Source organism: Symsagittifera roscoffensis, chromosome 2, assembly GCF_963678635.1.
Source record: "Symsagittifera roscoffensis chromosome 2, txSymRosc1.1, whole genome shotgun sequence".
In the NCBI taxonomy this organism is placed as follows: domain Eukaryota; kingdom Metazoa; phylum Xenacoelomorpha; order Acoela; family Convolutidae; genus Symsagittifera; species Symsagittifera roscoffensis.
In genome coordinates this window covers 85,356,639-85,378,738 of record NC_087063.1, presented here as the reverse complement: position 1 = coordinate 85,378,738, position 22,100 = coordinate 85,356,639, and the positions used below count along the sequence as shown (strand labels likewise).

Below are 22,100 nucleotides of genomic sequence, written 5' to 3'. Positions count from 1 at the left end.
TTACACAAGTAAAGCTCGTGTGATAGTATAAAATTTCTTTTTTTCCAACCTAAGTGGCAAGTTTTAGTGTTCATTTTAAAAGTGTTCTTTTATTGCACTATCTGCATAAGATCAAAAAAAAAACAGCCAGCTATTAGGTACAGCTAATTTTAAGGATATGAACACAGATTATTTATATTACAACTAGCACGTCAGCTTCAAGGTATCATGGATCTGTAGCGTTGAGGTAGGGAAGGAGACCCGCAAAAAAGTAAGAGAATTCGAACTTGGGCATCGTCTGATGTTTTTAATGAACGTTTTTGTTTACTAGTTAAAATTCGTCCGCTCTTTAAATTGAGGCATGTTAAATAGTAAATTTCTTTTTTCAAATTGACTGGTACTGTTAATGCGTCTGAATTTAGTTTGTTTTTCAAAAGAACTTTTTTCGATTTTCAAGAAAGGGGTATCCATAGTAAGATCAATCATACTTTTGTGTGCCTGCATACTCGCCTGGTCTCTTTTTGCTTTACCTTTTTGTCTACAGTCTTCGAAAAAGTCTGTTGGAGGAATATTTGACCGATAATTTTGATTGTTTTTTTTTCGTTTTCTGAAAAACTCACCTACAAAACTGAGAATTTGGTTCATTGAATAGAGTGGATTTAGAAAACTCCCCTGCATAAGCGGTTTTGCCGAAAATTTTCTTACACATAAAAATATGGCCCTCGGAGTAGTAAAGTTTTTGAATTTTTTGACCGTTTTTTGAATCTTTTTGCCTTTTCACGAAAACTAAACGCTCAAACCTGAGGTTGTGGGCTCAATGGAGGCATGAGGTAATCGAGGTATTTGGAAACTTCCTTGTATTAGCGGCTACCCACCTTTTTATTACACAAAAACTTATCGTCTTGAGAAAAAATAATTTTTTGAGCGTTTTTCTATTTTTTATGAATTTTACCGAAAACGACCCTCCCATTTTTGAGATGTTGGGTTCCATCCAAAAACTGGGCTGCGTATGAGAGTTTGCTTACGCGACTACTGCCAAGTTTTTTTGATACAAAAAATTATGTCCCTCGGAATAGTCAATTTTGTTTTTTTTTGGGCATTTTTGAAAACTTTTCTCGATAAGTACCCTGCCAAGACTTAGTTTTTGGGTTCGATCGAAATTACAGGTTAGGCGAATGGCCTCCATATAAGCGGCTACTCAACAAGCATTGTCCTCAGAAAAGTCAATTTTTTTAAATTTCTAAGCGTTTTTTTCTGAAGTTATATAAATTTTACCGAAAATTAGCTTCCCATATTTGAGATGTTGGGCTCAATTCAAAAGCCGGGCTGTGAGAAACTTCTTTAATACGACACTACGCCCAATTTTTTATCATACAAAAATTGATGGCCATCGGAAAAATCAAAGTTTTGATGCTTTGACCGTTTTTTGAAACTTTTTGACGTTTCTCGAGAACTACCCTGCCAAACCAGTCAAACCAGTCGAACTTTTTGACGTTTCTCGAGAACTACCCTGCCAAACCAGTCGAGTTTTTGAGTTCAGTCGTAATTAAGGCTGCGTGAATATCTTCTGCATAAAGGGCTACGCGCATTCTTTTTAAACAAAAAGCTACGATTCTTGGAAACTTCACTGATCTGATTTGTTGACCGTTTTTTGGACTTTCCTCGATATCTATCCTGCCGAATCTAATATGATTAGGTTTAATCGACACAACAAGTTATTGGAAGCTTGCCTTTGTCATTTGCTACACCCTGTTTCTTTTGAAAAAAGTTCTGGTACTCAAACAAGTTGGAGTTTTGAAGCATTCCCAAAATCGGGTTTCTCGGTAGAACACTTTATTTCAGAATTGGCCTAATAATTTTCGAGTGATGTTTTTAGAAACTTTTTGAAATTCCATAAAAAGTACCCTATCAAATCTGATATAAAAAATTCAACCCACAGAAGCAGTTTTGCGAGTTTTCCTTTGAGAAAAGGTTATTTTAAACTTTTGTAAAAGAAATATTATGTCTTTGGGAAAAATCCAGTTTTCCTTTGAGAAGAGGCTATTTTAAACTTTTGTAAAAGAAATATTATGTCTTTGGGAAAAATCCAAAATCTCAGTTTTTCACTCTTCTCATATAATTTAGTAGAGAAACAACTAAGGTCTTGGGCAAAGTTCAATTTGTGAAATAAAGCATTTTGTACCGCATCAGTATAACAAGTTCAAAAAGTATCGTACATCTAGCTTAACCTTAATCGAGTTATACGAAAGTTTTGGTTCACCTAATTTTTTTCCACGTTTTTTTTCTTCATTTTTTATGATTTTATTGTATTGCAAGTGGTGCTAAGCTCCTCTTCGCCTCTGTGTAATTAAAGTACCATTTCAGAATTTCAAAAAACTTGATAAAGCTCGCGAGGTTTTTGAAATGCATAATTTATACGCAATTTGGTTGAACGAAATTTTTCTTATTACATGTAAAGTTAGTGTGATTGCGTTATTTGATTACTTTCCAAATTATTACACAAAAAAATTTGATCTTTTGTGCATTGTAAAGTTCCTGAATCTTTGCCGCTTTCTTGCTTGTGTTCCAGCTTCGCCTTTTTCTTTTCGTGTAGCTGACGATGAAGCAATTTGGGTTTGTAATTTTTTCGAAAAGGTTTTGTTTGTAATTATCTATCTAAGTTCAGCCATTCAACTTTAGAAAATGAAAAAAGTTGAATCGAAATACAACTAAGTGAATGAATCGAAAATACTTTGTTTCGTTCTTTACAGTGTGGCTAGACTCATTGAACTGGTGGTACCTTGGTTCATAGTGATTTCAAAAGTTACAGTGTCTTTTCCACGCTCAGCCAGGTGGCATCGAATACGCCTGGGACGGCAAAGGTCCTGGGTTCGAATCTGACCAGGACCAGTTTTTTTCAAGCGGTAATTGTTCCGGTTCAAGAAAATTTTGGCCTATTTTTTGTGTGCTATGTTTTGTCGGCTTAGTTGCCACATCTAAGAATCGTTGGAATAAGCTGTAAAAATTTTTAACTGCAGTTGTTTTTAGAATTTCAAAAGTCAGGCTGAATCGAAATTTGCTTTTCACATTGGTTGTAATTAACCAGCTCCATTTGTTAAAATTTCACGTTTTTTTCTCTTTTTTTCGTCTTTTTTATCGGCTTAATAAGTTTCGGCCTAATTAATATGGACTTAGTGGCCTCTTATTGCGTATTTACGTCCGAAAAAAAATTGTGCGCAGGTGTAAGCTCTGAAGGGAAAAGTGACTTGACATTTTTAAAATAAGTTCAAACTTTTTCTGAATTTCTTTTCATCATAAAGAGTTTATGCTACGGGTTTTTCAGCTTTGTTACCGCTTGGTAATTAAAAATTCAAATCCAATCATCAATCCGGTGCATCTGGCGTAGAGGTAAAATAACTGCTTGAGATGGCAAAGATTTGCGGCTCGAATCCGGCCGGGCTTTTTTGCAAACTAGAGTTTTTTGTGCTTTTTCGGATTATTTTCCGGCTTTTTATTTTTGTAAGCTTAGTTCCCGTAGCTCGATGGTTCAGCTTTTTTTCTATGTTGCTGTAACCCCCATGCTTGAGACGGGAGTTCGGTTCAAGAAAATTTTGGCTAATTTAGACAGAAAGGGCTTTTTTGAAAACTTGTGGTTTTTTGTGTTTTGTTAATGCTTGGTTAGTTTTGTTCCGATGCTCATTTTGCATTCTATTGCCTTGGCTCGTTTTTTTTACAAGTGTTTTCTTCCACTTTGATAGATTAGTTGTATGTATACTTAAAACACATCGATATTACTCTTTTGCTGATGATTTTTCGGCTTTCGATTTAGCTCTCGGTTTAGCTTCCGAATTGTGTTTATCACCTTCATTTCATTACCTATCTGCCTTTCGTGGATACTATTTTGGCAGTATAAGTATATTTTCCAATAAAATTTTGCCAGTATAAGTATATTTTCCAATAAAATTTTGCCGAACAATTTTGGTAGATTTTCAGCTAATTGCTTGTCGGTTTTAATTCTGTCGGCTTATTTACCTAATATTTTGTTTTCTACAATTTTCCGATGTTTTTTATGTGATGGCTCAGACTTTGGCCCCAAGTTCAAAATTTGCAACGCTCAATTTCAACCCAACTGGGAACTGAACTTTTTTGTTTCATTTTTTCATTTTTTGATTTTCATTTTCATTTTTTTTGTTTCTAGTTGTTTCTTCTACGCTTACAACTTTGGAAGTCCTCTTTGATAGTTTTTGAGTGTCAAAGAGTTATTTTTCGATTATTTTTTATCCTGTAAAATTGTTCGATAAGATGAAACATTGTGTGTTATTCTCGATTTTTTGCATAGCAGGATACATTGTTGGATGATTTTTTCAAGATGAATGTTTAGAGTGTAGTGTTTGCTTACTGCCAAGTGAATATAGGATAGATGTGAGGACGTAACACTTGTTATCACCTAGTCGCAGTTTCAATTGCGGCAAAAAGAAGAAGTTTTACTTTTCAAGCACTCTTTTCACCTTTTAGCTCCTCATTTAGTTTTGACCCTCTTAGAGCTACTTTTTGCCGTTTTCTCGCCTGTGTTTGCAAAGTGAAGCCTCGCCTGTGTAAAATCTATGCTTCGACGTTGGGCGGTGTTGATTTTTGTTTAATTCAAATTGTTCTGAAATGAAAAACAGCCACCGAATTTTAAGTTGCCCCCCAATCACTTGTTGATTGGTAGAGCAACAAGTAAAGGAAGATCGGAGGCATCCCAGCTATCTTGAGTTTTTTAATTTAACAACTCCAACTGCAAGAGTGTTGCCTTCTTTTCTGTCTTTGTCAAAAAACACATTCAAATTGTGAATTGGAAATGGAGTACATTGAGTTCAAAAGGTAATACATGATATTTGTGTGAGCTGAGTTTAATTTTGGTCTCAATTTATTTCCATAAAGGAAAGCATCCAATTTGGACAGCACACTGCAAACGTACTCGTACTTTAATTAGCAGCTGCTCTGATTGAAATGTTAAAACACATGGCAGATTGGTGTAAAAATGTACACGTAATAAACCATAGGAGAACAAAATGTATGAAAAATGATTGAAGCATGAAATGAAAGGTATGAAAAATGGCATGTGTTTATTTGATTCAAACTCAAGTTTATATTGAACAGTACTACGCGTGTATTAATGCGCTTCAACTCATATCGGTCATTGAGATTTTTCTAACCTGCAAATCCTATTGAATTAAATCAATACGAAGAATAAAGAGAAAAAAAGAAGCAAGGTAGGGACTCGATCCCAATTAGCCCAGATTGTTATTCGTCAATGCGTGCTGCCAGGATGGGAAAAGTATCCGAAGTGGTGCTGGAAAAACTGCGTTATTTGAGTCTTAGTGAAGAGACCATGAAAAATATGATGGACTGTGGAGTTCTAACAGTGGGGGGATTCGTGCAGTTTACAGCAGAAGTGGACATGTTATATGCAGAGTGTTTAGTATGTCTGAACAAGCTAGTGCGCAAGTATGAACAACTACAAATCAACACAGTTTACGACGCCACAAAGAAAAAATTCTACTGGGCTAGAATGGCGCCTGAACATGTTCATACGACTGCAGATCTCGGAACCCTCTCAGAAACAGAAGCCCAAAGTCGGTTCAACGATATCGTAAAAGAAGGTATAAAAGATGGTGGACCCATTTGGAAGTTCTTTTTCGCCAAAGTCAGTGCCGAACAGTGCTCGTCAACAAAGGCTGTTGTCTCTTCAAAAAACACTTCATCCAGTATGACATCATCAGGTGCTGCATCTGCCGATATTACGTCATCAGATGTGAGATCACGTGGCGTTGAGTGTGAGAGATATGCATTTAGCAGTAGTAAGAAGCAATGGGGTGTGGGAAATGATGGCTTCCAGCAGCAGCAGCAGCAGCACAGGTACATAATCTTCTTCGTCTTGTCGCATGCACTAGTGGATGGAATCGGGATGATGACGATTGTGAGAGACTTCTCCACTTTTGTGTGTCAGATGCTAGAGCGGAAGAAGATACACTTGTCAGACGTAACTTCGCAAGGTTCCTTTCTTATTTTTTATCAGCTAAAATTAACACAGAAGCAAAGCAGAGCTACACAACAAAAGTTGCATTAAAGATGAATCGAAAAAAAAATCCTTAAAAAATTATGTTGAAATATAACACACACACAATTGTTGTCTTTTATTAATTTTTGAAGCCAACTGTTGCCGATCAAGCCTACTTCATTAACTTTCTACGCGATTGTGTAGTTCTCTTATCACACCACTCTCAAAACACCTCACTAAATTGAAGAAAATAGATAATTTTCGGTAATTTTTTCAATGAATATGGTCGCACAGCAACCGGCTATACTTGTTTTGCATGAATTTATTTGTTAATTTCTTTTTTTTAGCCTATTGCCACCATTAAGTCATTTTCTAAGCTTCTCGTATAAATAACTGTCTAAAAACTTGCCTCGAATAGTGCAAGTAGACAAGAGGTCTGCAACTTCACTTAGACGAATTATTTTAAGCAAAATACCAATTAGTACGAAACTAAAGATCAATAAGTCAAATATTTGAGCTGCCGGCCTAATAACTTGAAATTTGTAGAACTATTTTTTTTGGTTTCGAGCCCCCAGACTATTCAATATCCTGAACAAGCATTTACCTGTTCTTCAGGCAAATGGACTTAAAGGCTTCTGTGCTTTTATTGGACTCATTTTGAGAATCATTTTGAAGTTAATAAACTCTGTACCTGGCGCTATGCGTCGTTATTTAGTGATTGTTGCGAAAATTGTCTGTAACAAATTTTTTCAATGGGATCACTCCCAGCGCCTTGCCGCAAACTTGTAATCATAATCATAATAATAAATGATATTCACTAATTTCTCTTATTTTTTTTTTGAAAAAAAAAATCACGTTTATTTTCTCTAGAGTTAGGTGATGATTAGGCAAATTGTTGTATGCCTTCAAAGCGTTTTAATGAGAGATGATTGACGTTACCAAAAAAGTTCATATGCCCTCTGCTAGATTCAGACACCGAGAAATATTTCATTTTTATGCAAATTACGAAGCACAGTTGATGTGATACCACATTTGATTTAGACCATATGCTATGTCACAACAGATTTAATTTAATACTACATTTTATCCCCATGCAAACTCTCTCTGAGGTAGTCCAAAGTTGCTGCAAAAACCTACCGTACAACATAGTTCCTTCTCAATCTATGAGAGTTGTCAGAACAAAAAAGCTAAATATAGTACCACTTTCAATATGCTCATTGTCTGCCTCAATAAGTTAGATAATTTTGAGAATTCTTCTGGGAAAATGGCAAAAACTACTTTTGCTTCGACTTTTTCCAAGTCTTGCTTTTTAAAAGTGTTATGCCTTTTTGTATAAGTTGTCTGATTTCTCGAGACTATTTATTTGTCACTTTCTTAATGCATTAACTAAGTTATGAATGAAATGAGGGACTGGTTGGGTTTTTCCGTACGGTTTTAGAAGCATCTCAGATCAAGAAAAAGAAATTATAAATCACACGAGTAGTCTTCGTCTCATCTCAGATTCAATCCACTTCGCCCTCATCAACTTGCCTTCAGCTCGCTTTTAAGTTTTTTTCTCTTGATTTGTAGCATCTCTCCTTGCTCTATGGAACTTTCAAAATACTTGATCATAATCAAGTCCCTCATTTTTTCACTACTGGAACAGGTACAATGCCCAGTTCCACCTAGTTGTAACAAAACTCATAAAGTTCCTGAAAACAAAGTATAATTAACCATTTATCAAACATCGTGCCCCACCATTTCTTAGCATAAGACTTCATTGACACAATTGTCAATCAACAAGTTACCAACACTAAACATATCGCTGCTTACAATTACTTTTCCATAAGGCGTAATTTTTATGTTATAGAAATAGAAACGTTTGTTCTCGTTAGAACTCAAACTGTTTTTCATTATCTTGGATAAATAAATTTTATGATTTCGGTTCTGAAGTGATATTTTCTGATGTTTAATTGGATTCTCAGGATTATAACTAAATATGTAGTCATCATAGTGATCAACTGTTATTTTTGATGTCTCTTCCAAAATTCCCTTCAATTTTCTGATTTTTTCACAATTCTCAATATAACAATAAAATTTTGCTTGGAAGCAAAAAGTTTATCAGTCCAAAGGTCCTTAGGAGTCCTTTATTATCGTACATAAGCCTATTTTCGTCTCCTTTTTGTAGAAAAAAAGTCATGCCACTTCTTTATATTATTCAAATCAAAAAGTTCTTTGAAATTAAAGATCAGTTTTAACATCTTCAGTTTTCATACTCAAAACAAATATAAGCATCAGTACATATATAATGAAGTTTTGAATTATCTTCACCAAAAATAAATTCGAAATGTATCATAGTAAGTTTCATACATCTTTAAATTTGCTAACTTCAATAAAGTAAACCCATTCCTTTAACACTCTCAAATTAGCAATGTAGTTATATTAATCCATATTTACACTAGCGTCAGATTAGTGTTTACTTACGATCCTTTTTTTCTAACCTAAGTCGCAATTATTGGTGCCACTTTTGGGGCAGTTTTAAGCAAGCAACGCTTTTGTGATAGTATGGACTCTCTTTTTTCCAACCTAAGCCGCAAATGTTAGTGTTCATTTTGAAAGTGTTCATTTTGATCAAAAACCAGCTACTAAGTACAGCCAATGCTGAGGATATTAACTCGGAGTATTACATTACAAATCGCTTTTTAGCTTCAAGGTATCATGGATCTGTAGCTTAGAGGTACGGAAGGAGACCCGCAACAAAAAAAGAGGGTTCGAACCTGGACAGGGTCGGATATTTCTAATAAAATTTTTTGTTTACTCGTTAAAATGCGTCCGCTCTATAAGTTGAGGCATGTAAAATGGTAAATTTCGTTTTTCAAATTGACTGGTACTGTTAATGCGTCTTAATTGGCTTGCGTCACTTTGCAATAACTATGTGGGCTCATAATTGGCGTGCGTCACTCAAGAACTTTTGTAGACTCACAAGACTAAAGAAATTTTGTTCTAGTCAATCAGTTTTTTCCAGAACCTTTACGGTCTTGCTTTTGCTTGTGTATGCAAATTGCAACTTTGCCTCTGTGTTAATTCATCAGAAGAACGAAAAAAAAGCTATTTGTTTCAAACAACAACAATTATAAAAAGTTGATTTCAGAAGTTTTCCAACTTAATATATCTCGAAATATTTGGAAATGCATAATTTTTACATAATGTCGCTTTATGCTGTCTGATTTGTTACATGCAAAATTAGTGTTGATGCTTTCAGTTTTTTATATTCAATTTTTTGGTTGTAAACTTGTGTCTATTTGTAATTAGTTCCGCTTTTGCTGAATTGCATTGGCATTTGTTAGTATACATAGCGGCTTTCTTCGTGACTAGTTTTTGCCGATGGTTAAGCGTGCGTGGCTGAATGGTCAATGCGTGAGACTCAATATCTCTTGATTGCAGTAGATCGCAGATCGAAACCTAGACCTAGACAAACTTTCCTAATTTAAGGCTCATTTCATTTTTTGTTGCATTTTCTAGAGGAATAATTGTCGTGCTCTCGATAATGTTTTCGAAGCGAAGCTTTGCCTCTGCGTTAAAACATTTAATCTCTAAAGCTTCTAAATTAGTCTTGTTCATCATGTCCTTCAATACGGTCTTCAATTTATTTAACAATGTTGCTGTTGTGTCCTCGTCTCGTTCATAGGCAACGGGTTTCGTTTTTAAAGATTATCCTTCGTCTCAGGAGGATGCGCGTATGAGGATGTGTAGTACCGATGCATTGGGCCCAGATGAGAGAAGCGTTATTTCATCTTTATAGGTGACTATTTTAATGTTGTCACTAGGGTGTGCTATGGAGATCATATAATGTTAAAGAGAGCCAGTGAGAGAACACCTCCTTGTGGGTTACTTTGTTTCACTTTACGCTTGCTGGATGCCCAATTGCTAAATTCAACTTAAGTGAATCGACCTCGTAGATATGAAAGCAGCCATTGTTTCGCGTTGTTATTAAATGAGGTACTTAAAACGTCATTAATGAGAACTCGGTGGTTAACCGTATCAAATGCGGTGGTAAGGTCTAAAGCGACATTTAGCGTTCTATGACAGTTTTCCTTTGTTGAGGCACCTGAATTAATTGTTTCCGGTTGATGCAATTTAAGACCGTTACTGCTGACAGTACTTTTCTGATGCCATGCTGATGATAAGCCAGATCAATGTACTGGTTCAGTTTGGGTTGGAGTAGTCTTTCTATTAAATTAGCCACGAGAGACAGCAGTACAATGGGCCCCTATATTCTTTAAATGTTTCAGGTTGTTCATCGATTTTTTGTAGTGGGATGATTCGGCCGGTCTCCCAATTATGTGGGTTGATTGCGTTGCTTAGTGATGTTAAGACGTTGGTGAACCTGTCCAAGTTGGTGAAAGTGAATCGTTGCAATCTTATCAGAACCCGAGTCCTTGCATTTTTTAAAAACTTTTTCAATTGCAGTTTTTACTTCTTCAGCCGTGAAGTTGTTAGCTTTGAAAGAGAGTTTTCTTATTTTAGGTATTATATTTCTTTTTTTGCCAAGTCTATCTAAGTGCGGGTTTTATTGTTCGTTGAAACGCTTGGTGGAGTTTTTCACATCATAGATTGGTGGGCCATCATAAAAATTAATAGTTTGTTTGATGTGGTTTAGTGGTCGACCATAACTTGCCTGTCTGTACTCTATAGTCACAATTTTCTCGGAGTGATGCTATTGTGACCTGGGTGAAATTTCTGTAAATTGTCTCTTTCATACAATATTGTTTATGTCTCTCCAAGGAGGTTAGGGGTTATTTCAGGTATGTGGGATGTTTTGTGATGCTGTTTTTATAGATTAACTTTTTTCAACCTCAATACAAGCGCTTTAGAATTGTGTTTTTTGAAAAAAAAAGTTTTGTTTTTTTTTCATGATTTTTAACCAGTCTGTTTTCCTGACTGTTTTCCTGTTTCTGTTATCGTATGTGCGTTTCTCTGCATCCAAATTTTCGAGGACGCAGGTGATGTTTATGGTGAAGAGGATGTGTTTTGAGCCAAGTGCTAGTTCAGTGCTCCAATTTGCGTTCGTAGCCGATCTTTGGTCTTGGTTTATACGAGAGTACCAGAGCTCATTATGTGCGTTAATATCACTAGCAATAAGAGACAATTGCAGGTCTAGTAAGTGTTTTACGGAGGCTGAAAAACCTGTGATACAGCTTGAGTTTGCTGGAATATAGAAGTTTATCAAGTTGAGAAGTCAGTCGCCTGATTTACTTTGAGTTCTCAGTTCAGTATGATTGTTTGAGGTGGGTAGTGAGGGTAGGGAAAGTTTGCGGTATCTGACGTCTTCATCAATAATGAATGCAAGACCTCCACCTTTGCAACGCTTCTTAGGGCGGTTAGTGACCACTATTTAATACCCAGGGGAGAGTATTTTAACACCGCCTGAAGGTTTTTTTGTATGGCTGCTTATTTGATGCAGTTTGTTTTCATGTAGTGTATGATTCCGTCAATTTTTTTGTCAATCTGTTAACAATGAGCTGGAGGATGCTAAAAAAATTTGGTTTGTTTAGTGAGGAATGGTTGTGCAATTGGTCTATCAGGTGGTCGGCACCATGTGCAGTCTCCGTACACAAATGTGCTATCCCAGTTTTTGACGGACTTGACTTTGGTACATTTGAGGTGTACCAACAACCTTAATGGCACCACATTTATACTGAGTTCTTTTGAATTGTTGGTTGCGCAAAGTACAAGCTTCAGGTCCGGGGTTCGTTTCTATTCCTGCTTCTAGCAATAACAAAGCGTCTCTGATTCCAGCCACGAAGGTTTTTTAGGAGCAGTGGGGCTGGTTTGTTGCTGCTCCTTGTTTGAAAAGCCGCTGTCTGATGTTGGAGTCATTTAGGAGTTTGATGGGTCTTGCACTCGTATTGCTGGCGAGTGTATGGTTCTGCCACTGAAAAGTGCCCATCTCCTGCAACAAAAAGAAACAAAAGCACATATATTAGACCACGCGGTCTGTTGTCATACGTCTCCCTACGGATGGTTCAAGTTGAATATATGAACGAATACTACAAATTAACAATGTAGTAGTATTCCTTCATATATTCAACTTCAATTTTATCTCCAAATTTAAAATGTAATTGTTTTCAAAATAGAAACACGGTTATCTACAAGTTGGAAAAGTAGTTATCTCTAACAATATCTAACGGATAACTCTAACTCTAACTATAAGAAGTTAGAAAATCACTGTTCTTACTTTGGGGGATGCTGTGATTGTCTGGTTTGTCTATTAGTAAAACTCGTCTCTGTTTTTGCCAGTGTTTTCACTGACCATCCCATGGGGAGACGCATGACAGCAGGCCACATGGTCTAATAAATGTGTTTGTGTTTCTCTTAACTTGGTTAGTATAATTAGTTACCAATGGTATCGGACATGTTTATCTTAAATACCATATTTTGTTGGTGAAGATTTAGTTGTTTTCTTTTTAGAAGAGGACGAGTCGGAGGCGTTGAAGATGTGCCCCCCGTATGAGCAATTAGTTCCTAATCTGCGCATGTACAAGGTGGCCTGCTACCCTCTCTGTCTCATGAGCGACATCGGCATCAGAATACTCTTCAAGTTCAGGTCAACTCTGCATTGCATATATACGTTTAATATTTTGTGTGCATAACGTAGTCCTGGATACGATAAAATTGACTTTTATTTTCTTTTCACTTAATTTTTTTTCAAAAACGCTGAAAATTCCTCTTTCTTTTGTATGGGGTGTTAATGTACGCCTTAATCAATGTCTGATAATTTGAAAATTCAAAAATTTAATATAATCATCATTAAAAAATTTTGCCAAAAAGTATAAGTTTGTTACTTTTTTTATATCAATTGTGAAAGACAGCCAAATTCAGGTCGTTTTCTATGCAGTGTAAATGCAAGACCGTCCAACCTTTGGTGTTTTGAATAACCAAGGTCTTCGTCACTTGTGTTCGGTTGCAACTACAACCGAAAATTTTTCAGAAACTAAATTTAGAAAGAAAAAATCAAAATTTTTGTTTATGGGAAAACACCTATCATGCAATTTTCATATATGGAAAAATGCTTATCATAGAGTTTTCATACAATTTTCTGTACGTATGGAATTGTATGAAATTGCATGACAAGAAGTTTCTCATATATGGAAATTGTATGATAAGAAGTTTTGGTCAACCCGGGTCTGCAACCCTTTACTTTCTAACTGCAGTGAACCAGTTCAGCTCCCTCCTTTTCCAGTATTTTTTTCACTATTCAAGCAAGGAGAGCTTGAGTTGTTGGTTTCTGAAAAATTAAACACTACTTTTGAAACTTTTTTTTGAAAATGTGCTAAAATACTTGGGAAAAATTTGAAATGCAGCCGCCCTGTTTTGTCATGCTTGGCTTCAAGTAGTATGATAGATGATAATATAATCGACAAGTTGGTTATTTGGTGCAGATGCGTGCCAACTGCCAGTCACAGTCTGTTCAACTCAACTCGACTGAAGCCACTGACGAGAGAGGGATCTGGCGGGGGTGAGTGCCGTCTACGCACAGAGTGTATCCGCTTCACCCCTGAGGAGTGGACCAACTTCCAGAAGTTCAGACGCCAGAATGGACTCACTGTCACTGGACTGGGTCTGGCTCTGTTTGGAGTGGCTCTCATGAAGTACGCCTACGAGGGACTCAACTGGCCCAGGACATACCTGGGAGGTGAACAAGTTATCCTTTCCCCAACAACACACTTCCCATTCTTCCTTCTTCCCTACCCTACCCTACCCCCCCCCCCCCCCCTACCCCACAATAGTTAAATTATTATCACAATTTCCTAATAAGTTTCTATTAAATTCTCATAACGTCAAATATGGGTGGAACGTGGAAAAGAGCCGAGATTGTCGTACTTTTTAAAAATTAATTTTATAGATTGCTGTTCGAATTTCTCCAGCTCTGCTTGACATGAGCATTCGCTTTTCTTGATTTTTTGTATATTAAACTGAAGGCTACTTGAAAATTGAATTACTTATGTGCTGATGTTGCTTCACGTTTGATTTGAATTGGATTCTGAATTGATACTGAATTCAAATGAACTTCGGTGTCTCAGTCTCATCAAACTGCATTGTCGTCTAAAACGGATTTGGAGGCTTTTTGTGTTTGTTCTTTCCTTTCCTTTCGTTCAGCCCATGTGCTGCGTGACCCCCGCCTGTACTTCAAGAAGGGCCACTTGGACCCGGGGGCACTGGTGGGGAACTACATTGCGGCGGGACTGCTGCTGGTGCTGCCGTTTGTGAGGAAGGAGAAGAAGAAGCCAGTCAGGAAGATAGTGACAGACACTGCCACACTCATCACACAACAGATACGGTATGCGTCATGTCATGTCATGTGCACGAGAGACAAAAGAAAAGAAAAGAAAGAAAGGAAAAGAAAAGAACTAGAGTGTCCTTCCTTCTTCTTTTGTCTTATCTGTTCAGTTTCGCTTAAATATATTTCCATGTGCACATTTCATTGGCACAGCCATTTTTGGAAAAGGACATGACTTGCTGAAGTTTGTGTTTGGGCTCTAGACTATCTTCGAAAGCTACGCCAACATGTTTGATCCATTTTAGATAATCATCAGTTTTAATTGCAAGAGAAAACTAACAGCCTCTTTTGACGTAAACATTTTTGTGAGAGAAGTCTGACAAAATATCGTAAGAATTTCAAATGATCAGAAGTCCTCTCCCTTGTCAAAAACTATCAAAAACTTTAATCAACAAATACCAATCTTTGATGATAATTTAACTGGACTTTAACATGGCACCAATTTTAGTTCGCAGCATGATAAAATTTAATCAGAGGTCATCAAAACGAAATTGAAATTTATCCAAGAAAAGCTTTTCAAAAAAATTGTATCGTCATTTTGTGTTGCAGAGGCAACTTTAAGAACTTTGGAGCCTTCTTCAACGGGGAGCTGCAATCGAGGATCTCGAGGAACCGGAAGTTAGTGGAGAGAGCAGTAGACATGTTCTCCAACGACAAGAGATCCGAGGGCAGATTCGCCATGATCCAGTTCTCAAATGTGGGCGAGGTCAACTGTCTCGACCCGGAGTTGTGTGGGGACTACAGGGCAGTCCAGGTCGAAAAGTCCATTGGTACGACCTCTCTTTCGGCCAATCAATCACCTTAAAAAGTTTGCACTAGCTGTTTTCAGTACCTGTTATCCCCAGGAAATGTTAAAATATCGAGTTTTGATCCATCAAATTTATTTTATTAAATGTTTTGTATCCCAAAGCGTCCGTGAAAAAGGATGCATATTTTCATAGACACTTTCTAGTATTTTTGATGGTGCTCGTGCTTTCATGATGTATAATTTATTTGCTAGTTTGGTCATTTTTTGCCCCTTTTTTGAAGAAATGTTTGCTTTCTTTTGGGTTTTTTCAAAGCTTTTTCATGACCTTTTCGATTGTCTTTTTTGATATAACTTTGTATGTCTTAATTTTGGCTAGCATTGTGTTGTTTTGCCCTCCTTGGTAGCCTTGTGTGACCTTGTGGTGTAGGTGTGGCAGACCAGTCCAAGTGTGGCGACTGTTTCTGCCTCATCCTCGCCACAGTCCAGGGCAGTCTGTTCTGGAGCATCGGATACCCTGGACACCTCTACTCCGAGGAGACTGTGAGGGCATTGGGCCAGGAACTGAAACAGCTCTGGACTGAGGTAGGTATTCATGCAAAGCCTAATGCATTCACAACACCTTCAACACAAGCTAAGCTCATCTACCGTAACATGCTTGATGACATCCAAATATATGTTTGCGATATGATTAGGTCATCCAACCGGATCCAGACTTGCCTCAGCAGAGCGACAATTCCAGTGCAAGTGTCAATAATTTCACTGGCTCATGAAATATAGCAAAAATTTGTACAAGTTCGACTGGTGACGTCAAGAAAGGATGTTCTGGAATCTAGCTTCAATGGAGCAACATTTTGCTTCCATCTTTGAACTGAAACGAGATTTGTGTGGTAAATTGTGGATGTTTCTATAATTGTACACGATGAGTTAATGTAAATAAATCTGGACTTATTTTGTCGTTTTTAACATTACGAGGCCTAACTGTGCATCAGATAGGCCCACGGTTTGGTGTCTCTAGGTCACTGCAATCCAAAATCCCGCAGATTCCGCGCAGAAATATCTGTAATGTAATTTTTGTCGGCTCATTGGTTTTGTTGTGGATTCCACAACGAGCGATATAGCTAGATGCCACCGTATTCGGCAAATTGTAAACGGATTCCGCAAATGTACAGGGATTTCGCAAAAGTAAAACTTACAGTGTATTGAGTTTATATTTGCTTTTAGATTCCGCAAACTGTTCCGGTTTCCGCACGTTTTGTTGTGTATTCTGCAAAATCGCCAGTTTTTAGACCGATGTTGAGCAATACAGTGTTTTATCTATTTGTTTTAACAAGGGATAGTCAAAACGATACGGTTGAAGATTAAATTCAACTTGTTTCTAGTTCGCATAAATAAATAAATAGTTCGCATGAACTAGAGGTCAACACATAGCAGACTAGACAGACCTAGACTGACTGACAAGCAGGTATCAAATTCAAACTTAGTCATAATATGAGAACTCTCAAGGATATAAATCATAATGGATAGCAACTAAATTGATTGACATCTAAATATGTAGCCCCTCACATTTCCGTACATATGTAAAATTTAAATACATAGTAATTTAAATTTAATATATTAAGTAGTGACCTTTCAACCTGCTGCCGTAACTAACGCATCAGAAGTTTAACTGTGAGTTTTAGGCTTATGGCCATCCCTCTCCCTGGGTTACGACTCTTAAATGAGTTTTAAGATTTACTTGTTTCCTTCCCCTGGATATTTCCACTTCTTCTCCACCCCTTGGATATTGTCTATCATCACTCCTCGCATTTTGTCGACTGGCTTCATTCTTCTCGTGCTCTTTCGTGCTCGCGAGCTTTCTCTTTGGCTACCTGATTCTCCTTCTTCCTCTTGTTTGTAATATACTCTCTCACAACTAACGCCGGTCTGTCCTGATTCCCTTTGCCGCGTTTTACTTTTGTAGGTTTAGTTCTCACCCCGTTCCGTATTCCTCCTGATTTTTTCTGCCTTGGTCCTTGTCCCGCCGCAATTGCCTCATGCCTTGCCGAAATCTCGACTGGTAGTCGTGCTGGTATATTTTTTAATGGTTGGTGATCCTCACTGTCCGAGCTTTCAGATCGATATGTGGCTATAGGTGCTGGTTGTTTCGCTTTAGGCCGCTTTGACTTTGGGCTTTCTATTACCCCTTTTTTCGCACTTGCGAGCACGTGTTTGAGTGTGGCCGGTTTTCGTTTCTTTGGCAGGGTCTTCTTCGGTTTTGCTGCCACGACACTTTTCCTAAGCACAGACCCGTTTTTCAGTTTGATGGTATGTTTAGACTCGGCAATTACATTAGATTTTAAGAGTTTATACCGGTTTAAGGTTCGGCTGGTAGTACGCTGGTAGAGATCGCCTGTACTTCCACTCCCATGGATTGAGCTCATAAATGATTTCAACTGAGTAACTGTTTTAGGGGCCGCTAATGCATCGATCGGCGACGTCCTACGCTTCAGAGGCGTTACTCCCGTTTCTGTTATACGATGGCCGAGCCATTCGCAATCTCGCTTTGCAAACTCGCACTTAAGTAGTTTTAACGAGATTTTTTCGCGATTCAATTTTCTAAGAATCTTTTCAATCAAGAATATGTGTTCCACTTCAGTTCCCTTGGTTATAGCCAAAATGGTTGTAACTAAAAATATCCTCAATGAAAGCGTTTGCTTGGGGGAATTCGTTTAAAATTGAGTTCATTGCCCGTTGGAACTCTGCTGGCATTGACGTTAGCCCGTAAAATCCTGTTCGAAATCGGTAGGTTCCTGTCGACCGTCCGACAACTAATGAGAAATTACAATGTGCACTTGTTTCTTCACTGAGCGGTAGATGTCCCTACGTGTAAGTTAAATCCATCGTGGTAAAAAACACCTCCCATTGTTTTTTCTCGGAATAAACACCTCCCATATTGCATCTACAAGTTTTTCTATGTTGGGCATTTGGTACTTGTTTTTATGCACCTGTTTATTGAGTTCTCCAGATTCCAACGCTAATTTTACGGACCCGTCTTTTTTTTTACGGTAATAACAATCGGAGAAACAAAACATCGATCCGAACACTCCTTCAATTTTTCTATGTGTCCCTGGGCTAGTAGCTTATCGATCTCTTCATCCATTTTGTCTTGAAGCGTTACCGGCACTCTCCGGCCCTTTTGCTACACCGCTCGATCCCCTACACGGGTCCATTTGCTCGTCCTCTGATTCTCCAGATTGTTCCTTCTCACATGTACTGTCCTCCATCCCCTGGATATTCATCACTGCCCCCTTTAGATCTGCTTGCATCAAATGTAGTCCGAGTTTCCCCATCAGGTCACGTCCCACGATTGAAAATCTGGTCCCTCCGATAACTCTGACTTCCGCTCTTGTTTTCCAGCCGTTTGATGCTAACTCAACCTCCATTCTCCCCAACATTTTGATCCGATTGTTGCTGTAGTCCCGAAATTAGTCATCTTCCATGTCGTCTTGTTTCAAGTTGACTCCCGTTCTTCCCACTGTTTTCTTCAAGTCGTCAAGTGTTAGTATGGATATCGGCAATCCGCTGTCGATCCAGATGTTCATTGGGTGTCCATTAATGTAGATTTTAAGTTCAGGCCCAGCAACTTTCAATAGTGTCTCCTTTTTACGTCTAATCGCCATAACCATATAGTCATCTGAACTCTCCGATGACCAGCTGTGATGTTCTCTCTTGACGAAACCTACTGAATTTGCAGCATTTTGTGACCCAACGCCATCCCAGGGAGTATCCTCTTCATGGAACGGTTCGTCCCCTTGGATTAGTCCAACTAATTGTCCCTCGCGTGACAGCCGTTTTCCCCGACAAGTTTTCTCAAAATGCCCGACCTTTTTGCAGAAATTTCATCATGTGACGGCTGTTGCTGGGCATCGTTGTCGGTGTTCTGGAGTGAAATTCGGCTGGTCACAGTTATAATATCTACGTTCTTGCGTTCGGCCTCCTCCGCGATTCTGGTATTGTCCCCAACCCCTTTGTATTCCTCGTCCCCTGGATCTACGAATTTTACTGATTGCTTCCGTTATATACTGTAGAGAACCAACTGGGGTTGTGTAGCCCCTTCCAGTGGAGCCTGGCGCACTTCCCTTGTAAGTCTTTGCGTATTTATCGCCTCTTTCATACGACATTGCGATACTTAGTGCTTCCTCCTTGTTCTGCGCGTCCCTATTCCGCATATTAAATATAAATATGTCTCTCACTATTTTTCGCTCTTGGGTACCCAGGTTGCATCTGGCCGCCATTCCGCTGAGTTCTGCGTAGAACGATTCTAAACTCTCTCCTTCTTTTTGCTTCCTCGACAACATTTGGTACATTTCATAAGTTTCATTTCGCTCTTTCTGGAAAAGGGCTACACATGTATCCAAGAACCTTGGGCATCGTATTTCTTCCATATTCAAGTGTGGATGATGGTTACGCAAGGCCCGCTGTCCCTCTTGTCCTATACTTAGATACAGATTCGATATGAGTGTGCGTTCACCTTCTTCCCTTGATTTGCCACCAACATCTGCCAGTGCAGTAGTCTGCGCTTCAGTCAACGTGGACGGAAAGTAGTATTCAGACAAAACTAACCCGTGTTTTGCCACCATTGCCAAATGAAATCGCTCTTTCCAATGCTCCCATAATAATTGTGGTTCCGCCTGATTCGGAGACTAGAATGCCACAATTCCAAGGGGGTTTTTCTCCCTCCATCTGCTGGCTGCGCCATAACAAGGGATAGTCAAAACGATACGGTTGAACATTAAATTCAACTTGTTTCTAGTTCGCATGAATAAGACACTGAACTAGAGGTCAACACATAGCAGACTAGACAGACCTAGACTGACTGACAGTCAGGTACCAAATTCACACTTAGTCATAATATGAGAACTCTCAAGGATATAAATAATAATGGATAACAACTAAATTGATTGACATCTAAATATGTAGCCCCTCACAATTTGTGAAATCCAAAACTCTAAAGATCGAAAAAAAATAGCAATGTTGCGGCTTCCGCTTACAATTCAAACACTACACAGTTTGGGCTCTGTATGAATGGCTTCGCGGAAAAAAAAGTTGACCGAATGGAAAGAAGCAGACAAGACGTATTCATCAGGTCAATGCTCTCAGCCTCATTCTGCCACTTGCAGTTTCCATGAATTATTTAACAACGCTGCATGAACAAAAAAATTTTACCAAAGGAGTATAAAGTTTTTGAGCAACTTGGGGTCTTCTCATTTAAATGGCCCAAAGCATTGCAAGCATCCACGCATCAATAGTTAAACGCGAGGATTCCATCTCGTTTTGATAATTCATGTGATATCAACCAACCAGGTGCAAAACTTTGTTTTCTCGTGTTTTCAATAAAAAATTTTTTTGGAGCGTTCAAGAAGAGAGAAAATGACCTGCAAGTATACCTGAATCTTTCGACCACGGTTTTTATCAACGAAAAACCTATTTTTTCTCAACACTTTTTTTCTGGTGGTTTATTTTGCAAGTTATTGCCGTTTTCTTTTTGATAATTGTAGTTTTTTTCTCAAAGGGAGCTCTAAATAATTTACAATACAAAAGAAATTGTTCATGAAATTGAAGCTTTCTAGCCGCATGCAAAAATTTTCAGGAAAGTTACAGCAAACGAAGCGTCTTGCACTGCCAACAAAGTTTTACTGAAGTAAAACTTAAAAAAATGTGCATAACAGAATATGTTTTTTGTTGATAGCCAAAAGGTCATTTTACTGTATGCACTTCAATTTATTTGGGTTTAACAAATTCCTAACATTACGGATGTTTATGAAAATTTATGAAAAATTGAAACTTCGTTGGGCAGCGCAAGAGGCTTCTTTTGATATAACTTTGTCATCAATCAACTTGGTAATTTCAGCGTTATTCTTGATAAATTTAAAACGGCCAAAAGACTCTTTCTTGGGGTAAAATTTTGGTTAAGAAGTTCGAGAAAACAAATTCACCATATTAATTCTGATGAATTTCTAACCAGTTGAAACTTGTCGCGTTTGAAACTTTAAGTTTTGTTCGTTTTGTCCGGATAATTTAAATCGGCACTGTATTTCAAAATACAGTTTACCTGTGAGTTTGCTGCCCGCAACCGATGGGTTTATAAAGGAGAAATGCCTGATATACTGTTAGACAAATCACGCAAGTTGAAGCAAAATTATAATTTTTTATTTTTGTAATAAAAAAAAGCTCTTCAACGGCAAAATGTCTTAAAATTGGGGACAAAAGTTTGGAAGCTTTTGTGTATGAAAAAACTTTGATTTTTTGAATTTTCTTTTCGAATTCATTTTCTTTCAACAGAATTTCAATTTTGTTGGCATCGCAAATCGCTTCTGTGTAGATATGCGGTTTTCAACGGAATGAGTAAAAACAATTCGGCAACTGTGTGAACTGTTGGAGCCAGATATCTCCTCGGACAAAGCACACTGAGATATGCTGGATTTGAACAGAATACTAAACTAAGACATATAATATAATTGATTAACCGATAATAGTTGATTAATAGCACAGGAATTATAGATGAGTATAAAAAGTTGTTTTTGAATATAAATTGTTATAGAGCCATCAAACTCAAACATCCTAGCAAGACTAATGTATTGTTCATCCGGGTTGACCTCCATACACCAAAAATGCTTATCATACAATTCCATACATCAAGTGTGTGGGAAAATGCTTGTCATACAGTTTTCATACAATTTCTAAAAATAGTTGAAAAAAGATATAAACTAATTTCTGTGGCTGTTTGATTCTAATAAATGCAAAGACCGTCCAACCTTTGGTGCTTTGAGTAACCAAGGTCTTTGTCACTTGTGTTCGGCTGCAAACACAACCAAAAATTTTTCAGAAATAAGTTTAGAAAGAAAAAATCAAACTTTTTGGTTTATGGAAAAACACCTATCATACAATTTTCATTTATGGAAAAATGTTTATGATAGAGATTTCATACAATGTTCTGTACGTATGGCAGTGTATGGAATTGTATGACAAGAAGTTTCTCATATATGGGAATT

At 37.7% G+C, this 22,100-nt stretch overlaps 2 protein-coding genes across 2 annotated transcripts in view; one reads left to right on the top strand and one right to left on the bottom strand.

Moving 5' to 3' along the window:
* The window catches only part of LOC134840728 (uncharacterized), a 486,809-nt gene that overhangs the window by 282,217 nt on the left and 182,492 nt on the right, over window positions 1-22,100 (bottom strand). The window lies entirely within an intron of this gene.
* LOC134840723 (uncharacterized) lies at window positions 5,024-16,033 on the top strand. The gene is made up of 7 exons (XM_063856726.1): window positions 5,024-5,996; window positions 12,452-12,587; window positions 13,423-13,676; window positions 14,141-14,321; window positions 14,871-15,091; window positions 15,497-15,651; window positions 15,762-16,033. Exons 1-7 carry the CDS (start codon window positions 5,255-5,257, stop codon window positions 15,837-15,839), a joined length of 1,767 nt encoding a protein of 588 aa, XP_063712796.1. The 5' UTR covers window positions 5,024-5,254; the 3' UTR covers window positions 15,840-16,033.